Genomic DNA, 9,730 nt, shown 5'->3' on the forward strand with positions numbered 1-9,730 from the left:
TATCTACGTTGTTATAAGAATTAATGAGTTAATATATGTACAGCATTGACAATAATGCCTGATATAGTAAGTACCATGTAATACATACATTCTAATTCTGGAGAGAATAATACTTATTAGAGCAGAAGTCAGTTCCTATACCAGCTGTCACTTACTAGCCTCATGACTTTGAGCAATTCATTAGGCTTCCCTCCATTATAAAATCCTTCAGTTGATATCACGTTACGTGAAGGCACTTTTGAAATACCAAAATGCCATATAAGTGCAAGATATTTATTACTATCATGATATTATCATGAAGATTAGCTTCAGCTACATACCAAGGTTTGCCTTTTATATAGGATCTATATAAAGAAATCTTGCTTATGCATCAAGTTGTTCAGCTACTACTTTGTTTTTGGTTTTTAATATTTACTATTTTTGCTTTCTAATATTTAATGTTTTTTTAAAATATTTAACCTGCTGCATGGCAGTCATTGAGGACACAAAGATAAACAAGCCAAAAGCCTGGAGCTCACAATCTGGTAGGAAACGTGGGAGTAAAGGGCTAGGATAGCATTCTAGAAACAGAGAGCAGGGGTACTTGGTGGCCTCTCTGGAGGATGGGGGAAGGAGAGGAGGGGCAGGGGAATGGAATAAGAGGGAATGACACCTAACTGGACCTAAATTTTCCAAGTAGAACAAGGGTAGGAAGACATTCCAGGCACGCAGGGAATTGCAGAAGGGATGTGGCAATATGAGCTGCACCTACACAGAGGGAGGTGGGAGGTGGTGTGGGGAGAACTAGGTCACAAAAGGCCCCTCATGTGCCACATTATGAAATTTGGACATTGTCCAATAGGTGATTAGAAGCCACTTAAGGACTTTAAATTCAGGGAAGTAAACAATCATGTTTGTATTTTAAGAACATCATTTGACTGTGCAGACAGCAAAAGAGAGGCCAGGGAATCGGTTTGGGAGGCAATTGCATGATCATGCTATCATCTCAAAATGCTAAAACCAATTACCAGTGCATAATCCATGGACAAAACAAAATAAAACCTAAGTCAATCACTTTGCTCTTCAGTCTTTATGGGAGCAAAAATATACAATGTCAAATATATTCTTAAGAATAAAAGAGCATCAGTCCCAATAAGATGCACCAAAAAAGGTGGGTTGGAGGTACAGCAAAAAATGTTTACAAGAAGTTGAAGTTAAAACAGAAGTCACTGTTATGAGTCATTTAGGCTGGAGAGCTCAGCTAAGATCCGCAGAGAAACTGAGATGATACCTGCCCTTCCTCGTCATGCTTCACAATGTGAGATAATGTATTTGAGAGAATTTCAGATGATAACACTATACAAATCTAAAACACTGTTATATATTCTCAAAAGGGAAATTCACAAATGAGGAGACATTTCTGCTAAAATAGAAGCTCCCAAACAGTAGGGACTACATTTTCCTTGTTTGCTGCTGGATCTCTGATGCCTTATACATAATAATACTACAGGCAGGTACAATGCCAAAACCCTATGTGCATTAACTCATTTAACTCTCCTAACACTCCCAGGAGGGAGGGAAGATTATCCTCTGCATTTCACAGACAAGGAAAGTCAGTTTAAGGCTTCCCCAAGGTTAGCCACACAGCTAGTAAATTACAGAGCAAGGATGGATTCAAACCCAGCTAGTCTGTGTGTGGAATCTGCCTTTAACCACCATGTACGTACACCATAGTTATTTGCTCATTTGAAACAATTGGAGGAAGAGTCGTCACAGTTCCTGAAATGTTTGAATGATAGAATATTTTAAATGCAACTTTACTAGTTTCAAGTCCCTTTAAGTAACCAAAACATTTGAACAAATTATATCATACCTGTTATGTTAACAGACAAAAATAAATAAATAAACCTTTATATATAAATGTGTGCTTCTAAAAAGCCAGGATATTTTTTCCTGGAGCTAGACGAATAGTTATAAAGTTTATTTGGAAGAATAAACATGCAAGAATATCTAGGAAAAGTCTAAAAATAAAAAAAATTAAAGAGTGATGGACAGTAGAAAATAGGCCATAGTAGGTATTGAAGAACATTATAAAACTTCAATAATTAAAATGATACGGTATTGGTGCTTGAATAGACAGAACTAATAGAACAAAGAAACAATCCAGAAACAAACCTAAATGCATATGGAAATTTAGGTTTTAGAATAATGATCACACTAAAAAGTTGTTTTTAGACTATAGACATAAGAACTCTATCTTCCCTAAATCTAAAAACTTCTAACTATAGCCTTTCCCATAGAATTTATGTGGCTCATCTTTATTCCATAAACAGTTTAGAGGTAAACTCTATCCCAGATAATTTCTGAACAATTGTGAATTCTACAAAAGTTAGTACCCAAACTGTCTACACTAAGAAGAAAACAGATGGAACCATTATGACAAAATAAATATACGAGTAGGGAGAAAGAAATAATATAAAGGTAAAAGACGTATAGGAAGGTTAAGACTGATATCAAAAGACTGGTTAGCAAACACTCACTGATCCCCTGCAGAATGGCAGGAGTTCTGATAGACACCAGGGGTAAATAACGCCCTTTCCTTTTAGAGAACCCACTATTTATGTAGGAGCTGATGTTTAACAAAACCCCGTATGTAGAGAGCTGAAGGCTGTGCTAGAGGTATGTATGAGGGGCAGGGGACACTCAGGAGGGAAGAATTAGTTTTAATGGGATGGGATTCAGGACATCAGGGAAGAAAAGAGAAAGCTGCACAAAGGAGAGGACATCCAAGTCCCCTGTAAAGAAGGAGTAGGGTTCTCCTGGGAAAAAAGAAGGATTCAGGGATGGGGGCATGGGGTGGAGGACACTCCTAACACGGAAGTGGAATGAGCATGGCCTAGCTCGAGTTTATGGAGTGTGTGGGAGAACAGCAGGGTGGGAGCCAGCTATTGACTGGTCAGGTATGCCATGTCAGAAATGGTAACTTGATCCCACAGGCACCAGAGAAACCACCCAATCCGGGATTTCTGGCATGAGATAGGACAGTGGGGAGGGAACTGACTGAGGAAGACTGTTGGGAGGTCACTACAGCAATCTAAGTGACAGTGCTGCAAGCCTGAACTGTAGCAGAGGAAGTAGGAATAGATCAGATGTCAAATTCAAGAGACATTTTGTGTACAAAATCTACACTATTGGATGAAAGGATGGAGTGAGAGTCAGAAGCAAGGAATGAAGTTGATGTCTGTTGGATGAAAAACCCATGCCCTCTTCTCTGGCCAATTTGTTACTGCCTAGATGCCCACAGCTGGTCTCCTAGCATCTGCTCCATTGCCCACGCTGCAGACACAAGACTTCCAGTGTGCTCTCTCCGAGCTCAGTGGCTCCCTGTCACCATCATGAGAAGCCTGGTCTCCTCATGGGAAGTCCCTCATGTGGCCCCTTCCTCTCGAGCCTCACCAGCCACTGCACCTTTACCTGGCCCCGCACTGGCCCTTCACTAACATTCAAATGAGTCCCAGGCTCCAAAAGAGGGCCCCTGTCCACCAGCTCTCAGCTTCCATGTGCTGTTGCCTCTGCCTGTAGACGTTCCCCCTCCCACCATTTGCTTACACCTTTCCAAGTTTCCAGGGCCATGCACCATGGCAGGCCCAGCATAGCCACTCAAATATTTGTTGAACAAATCAGTGAGTACATGAATGGATTTAAAGTTCTTCTGAGTTTTTATCTTCTCATGGAAACTTTCCCTTACCTTATTCCTCAAATTTGCAATAGGTCAACTTTCCTCCCATCCTCTGGCTCATGTCCCTACCAGTTTCTCATACTGTCTTAGAGTTGCCCATTTGTTGTCTGTCTCCCCTCCCCCATAGACTGTGAACATCTTAAAGGAAAGGATTATCTTTTCTGTCTATATCCCAGGTTCTAGCACAGTATTTAGTACCCATTAGTCTCATTATGTATTGGTGGGTAATCAGATGGGATGGGAGTGGAGAGGAGGGGTTGGGAAATCAAAGAAATAACAGTGTTTGAAATGACATAATCAACAATGGAAACAATAGACTGGTGCTACAGGATTCGAGTTCCCTAGGGCTGGAGGGGGAAGGCAATCTCTTGAGGACTCACCTAGACAAAGGAAAAAATTACATGGCTTCCCCCAGAATTACTCTGTCCCACCATCATGGCCATTTGGATTCCTCTTCATGAGCATCAAGAGACAAATACTCTGTAAGTCCCAGATGATGTAATGTGCCTGCCACCCGCCTGGGGCCTGCCTTTTCCAGGCATTCAGAGAAAAATCATCTCCAGATATCACCATTCTATCTGCAATCTTACATCTTGGTTTTTGTTGTAGAATAAAGACCCTAAGATGGCTCGGGTTGCGCTGGAATCTCTCTACAGATTACTTTGGGTTTACATGATTCGAATTAAATGTGAAAGCAACACAGCTACTCAGAGGTAAGGAGTTGACTTGTGTTAATGGTGACCACATCACCGAGCCACTGTGGAGGGTGTTTTCTTTCATGCTGCCCATGCTAACCCTGCTAGAAGCTGTTCACAGCTGACAGTTTCTAAAAGATCTAGGTCCTAAGGAATATATTCAGGCTTTCCTTAGTCATTGGCTCAGCACCCATCACAAAAATTCCATCCTCTCCAAGGATCAACAAGTTCCACTTCAGGGTTGCATTGGCCACTTTAACAAAGGAAATAGCTACAATTTTCCGACGGCTCTTGGTTTTCCAGAAAAACTTTTCATAGAGTAATTATGCTAATGGAAGGGGTGAGGTGGTTTGTTTTCTTTTTCTGAATTCTCTCTGATACTTAGATAAATGAAACATCTGCCATTTTCCCTTAAAGAACTGGAGCTCAGCCAATCTTGCTTGTTTTCTCTTTTCTCCCTTATCTTTCAGCCGACTTATAACCATCATCACAACACTTTTCCCCAAAGGGTCCCGCGGTGTGGTGCCCAGGGATATGCCTCTGAACATCTTTGTGAAAATCATCCAGTTCATTGCCCAGGTAATGGGAAGTTTCTGGCAGTGGTAATCTTCTAACTGCTCTCGAGCAGCTAGGCTCCTTCTTAGGAAGTACTGAAAGATGAAAAGTCATTTAAACACCTTACGTGTTTAGACTTTTCAGAAAAGTTCTAAGTGTTTTCACACATAGCTTATTCTTTTGCTTCAAAACAAACTGTTCCAGGAGTACATCAAGTGTTTTCAGCCTCTGACAGATGGAGAAACAAAGACAGAGTTCAAGTGGCTCCTCTGAGTCACAAAGTCATAATTAGTAGAAAGGTCTCTTGACTGTTCGTCCCTGTTTTTTCCTGATTCTCTACTCTGGATTCTACAAGTAAAGAGGAAGCAAAGGGTCTGATGATTAGAGGAAATCAAAAGAAGGTAATTTAGTGAAATTTGAGGAGTGAATAATAATGCTCTAACTTTCACCCTGTGGAAAAGAACTGCACAGGAATATTAGCATTTGCCATGCACTTACTCTTTGCTAAGAACTGTCCTAAGTGCTTTACATGAATTAATTGACTTAAAACGTGGGTCCAGTATAGTATATATATATTTTTTAGTATGTAATTTACTTTTTAGACTCAAGAGTTATACTTTTTAAAACACTTTGTGAGTAAATGGTTTTACTTCACCTTTGACCTCCTCGTGATTTAGAGCAGAGCAGGAAAAGGTTATTACTCCAGTCCAGCCGCTGCTGTGAGCCATCTCTACAGCCTTAACCCAGAGAACATGTTTTTTCTCAGTTTCTTTGTCTATAAAATGGGGATGAAACTACATGCCCAGTGTGCTTGGGAATATTGTGTGGTTAAAGAGAAATAACAGGCACGAAAGTACTGTTGAAGTACGATTGATATTGACATAAAGATGTAAGCTTCCATCGTTACTTCCCGGACTATTTCATATTGGATCTCTCTCTTTGTGCCTGGTTCAGTGAAATACCTCTGTAATATTTGTACTTAGTGGAAGGACATTACTTGCTCTGCAGGTGGAAGAATCAATGTAACTTTTCTAGTTATAGTGTGGCTGAGGATATGTTTTGATTATTCTGAAATATGTTGTATAAAATGAACCCGTGTGTCTTAGTAACCACAGTCTTGAATTATTAGAAGATGGCTTAAATGCTCACATTTAAGTAACCTTAATATGTCTTAGGTGTAGATTATTCATCTCACTTGCAGAATTACTTGTTATAATATGAGCCTAGGATTTTTAATGTTGGAGAATAAAAGAAAAATGATCATTTCACAGTGATATCTGTAAAAATACATTTTAAACTGAGTTTCAAGAAGTTACCAGTATTTGCAATACAAGTAGGAAGAGTTTGGACTGTTTGAAACAGACACGCCAAGTGTTTTGGTTCTTTGCTTTTTGATTTATTTGTCATTCGTCATTCTGTGCTTTAGGGGCTCATTACATATCTTACATAGTCAAGACATCCCCATGCACCCCGTGCAAAACAGAAGTAGCCCCACCTCAGTTCAGATGAGTATGGTCTTCCTTCAGGGTTCCCTGAGATCCATAAAACCGAGCAGCACCTCTGCTCTTTTAGCCACTGCCTGTTTGATGCTTATGATGAAAATAGCCATTTTATGTCGAATTTGTATGTTAACATGTTCGTTTTGTTTTGTTTTCTTATTTTCACTACAGGAACGTTTAGATTTTGCTATGAAAGAAATCATTTTTGATTTTCTTTGTGTGGGAAAACCAGCAAAAGCTTTCAGTCTCAATCCAGAGGTATGAATGATCCTTTTATGTACTTCTAACAGAGCGTGTATTCACAGAGCCATACCTTTGCTTTGCGACTTTGGAGAATGAGGAGAGAGACATCTTCTCTAAAAGTCTGTTTGTACGTCCAAAGTCAGATAATGGAATTTCAGAAGTACAAGTTTGGATGAACAGACTTAGAATGAAATAGAGTTAGATGAAAGGTTAATGTGCGTTACCATATTCTGTTCTTGTATAACAGAGTAATTCTTGCCAAAAAGATAATCTCTTGCTAAGTCAGGTTGTTTTATTTTAGAAAAGTCAGTGCTTTTACTTACACTAATTTGATGCAGATTAACAGGTTTAGTATTGAGAAATGAAATAGATAAGAACAAATACATGTAATAACAAAAATACTACAACATAGGGAAATTTGTAATGTGCACGCATATGTTTCTGTGATAGCATCCCAACTCAAGGGCCAGGCAGCCGCGGAAGTGAGTGTATAGTGGGTACTGTACGCAATGTGGAGTAGTGCGGGCTATGCAAATGTGCAGCACATACAATTTCAAACTTTGAGAAACATGGTCAGCCAACAGAAACATGCCTGGCAAGCTGCCTCTTTATAGCTCTGTTCCTATGAGATTGTAAAAAGAACATTGGACCAGAAGTCTGCGGAGCTGGATTTGCCACTTGCCGCAGGCTCTGCCACTTTTCCTAGCTGTGTGACATTTACTTCTCTGACCTTCAGCATTTCTAGCAACAAAATGGACAAATTGCTTTTCTAGCTTACCTCACAGAATAATTGTGATGTTACGAAAAGTACATTACAAACTCTTAAGCAAAAAAAAAAAAAGAGAAAAATTGAAAACTTAAATATATGTAATACACATATATATATATATACACATACACACACATATATATAGTTCCTATCATCTCTGTGATATTCTATCAGTGAGGAAGGAGGCCCAGAGCCCAGAGGCTCAAACCCAGGCAGCTGTTTGGTAGCAGAGGGAACCCTGCCATTCCCATGCTCCTTCCCACCACACCCTGCATTCTCTTCTTGGTACTAAGGCTTCCACATATCTCGGGACAGCACAAGAAGCCCAAAAATGGGAGTTTCTGTCTGGTATCTAATGACCTCACAGGCTTCTGGAATGGCTGCAGCCAGGATCAGTGGGCCAGTGCCAGGGGTGGGACCAGTGCCAAGCCAGTGGACAGGCCCACGGCTGCACAGTCTAGAGTCTACTCTTGCTGGGGAGGTTCTCAAAATATTATTCATTTCTCAGTAGTCATGGCTTCCCACTCTTTAACAATCAATTCTCAAAATTACTGGATTGCTTGTCTGGAAAGGACATGTTAAAAGCTACCACCGTCATTATCACTGTCTGTAAAATGTATCCTTTGTTCTTCTCTCAAACTCCTCATTCAATCAATGATTAATTAGTTAACCTGTCTGTACAGAAGAGTTGGGATTTTGGTTTTAAAAAAAAAATTACCAATAGGAGGAAATATTTGGATATTTTTCTTACATTTCTCTTGATCTTGTAGGATTATAGAAGAATTTATTTATCAGGCACTCAAAAGCAGACACAAGGATAGAATAGTCTATGAAGCAAATGTCACACGCCCAATGAAATATGCTGTAGGGCGCAGTTTCTCAGGAAACAAATCCAGCCTGGGTCTTTAAAAATATTTTGGAAGTAGCTTGTGCAACAAGGCCTGGAGATCTAAAGGGTTGTGTTACTATAAAGTTTATATTGCACCACCATTGTCCTGTTCTAGCTCAGACCTAGATACTTCCTACATACACCCTCATCATCATGAAAACTTGCTCATCTGTAAGAAGACTTTCTTGCTTATCAATTTCTCTCAGTTTCACCTGGATCTAAAATAACGTGGAACTGGAAGTCCTACCCAGTGCTCGAGGCAAGAAGAAGAAATAAAAGGCATATAGATTGGAAAGGAGGAACCAAAAGTGCCTTTATTCACAGACTCTATAGAAAACCTGCCAGGACTAATAAATGATTTTTAGGAAGTTTGTAAGATATGAGATAAATATTTAATATATTAAATCAATGTATTTCTATATTCTAGTAATTCCCTATTAGAAACTGAGAAATTTATAGTAGCAATGAAAAACAAAATATTTAGCAATAAAGCTGACAAAATATATGCAATATTTTTATACTAAAAACACAAAATGTTTAGAGAAATCAAAGATGAATCAAATATATGGAGAGAAACCCTGTGGATTGGAAGCCTTAATGTTATTAAGAGGTCAGTTGTTCCCATATTGATCCACAGAGATTAAACTATAATCCCAACAATAATAATTCCAATTAAAATCCCTGTACCTTTCTCTGTGGAAATCAACAAGGTGATTTTACGATTTATATAGAAAAATCAAAGGAACTAGAATAACCAACATAATTTTGAAAAAGAAGAATAAGGTTGGAAGACTAGCATGGCCTGATTGCTAGAAGGACTTGCTAGAAGGTTATATAGTAATCAATGCAGTGTAGTATTGCCAGAAGGATGAATGTAAAGACCAACTGAGCAGAAGAGATACTCCAAAAAAGAGACTAACACATACATGGTTAATTGATTTTCAACAATGGTTCTAAGTTAATTCAATGGATAATAAATAGTCTTTCCAATAAATAGTGCTGAACAATTGGACATCCACCCGCAAAATAAACAGCCTCTACCCATAATTTGCACTGTAAACAAAAATTAGCTCAAATGGATCATGAACCTAATGTAAAATCCAACACCGTAAGTCTTCCAGAAGAAAACATAAGAAAAAATCTTTGCGACCTTCAAGCAGGCAAAAATTTCTAGGACATAAAAATCATAAACTATAAAAGAAAAAGTTGATAAATTGAACATTATCAATGTTAAAAAGCCTACGTTTTACAAGATACTATTAATAAAGTGGGGAGCCACAGACTGGGAGAAAATATTTACAAAAAATAAATCTGACTAAGTACTTCTATCCATATCTATAAAGAACTGTCACAACTCAACAA

The 9,730-nt window shown here is 38.8% G+C and overlaps 1 protein-coding gene across 1 annotated transcript in view; it reads left to right on the forward strand.

Annotated features, from left to right (window-relative positions):
- The window catches only part of FRY (furry homolog (Drosophila)), a 315,457-nt gene that overhangs the window by 179,840 nt on the left and 125,887 nt on the right, over positions 1–9,730 (forward strand). Inside the window, exons 12-14 of the mRNA XM_012642124.1 lie at positions 4,328–4,431; positions 4,884–4,992; positions 6,639–6,725. Of these exons, the coding sequence (XP_012497578.1) occupies positions 4,328–4,431; positions 4,884–4,992; positions 6,639–6,725 (300 nt within the window). The remainder of the gene's footprint in view (positions 1–4,327; positions 4,432–4,883; positions 4,993–6,638; positions 6,726–9,730) is intronic.

Source organism: Propithecus coquereli, unplaced genomic scaffold (assembly GCF_000956105.1).
Source record: "Propithecus coquereli isolate 6110/MARCELLA unplaced genomic scaffold, Pcoq_1.0 Scaffold175, whole genome shotgun sequence".
Classification (NCBI taxonomy): Eukaryota; Metazoa; Chordata; class Mammalia; order Primates; family Indriidae; genus Propithecus; species Propithecus coquereli.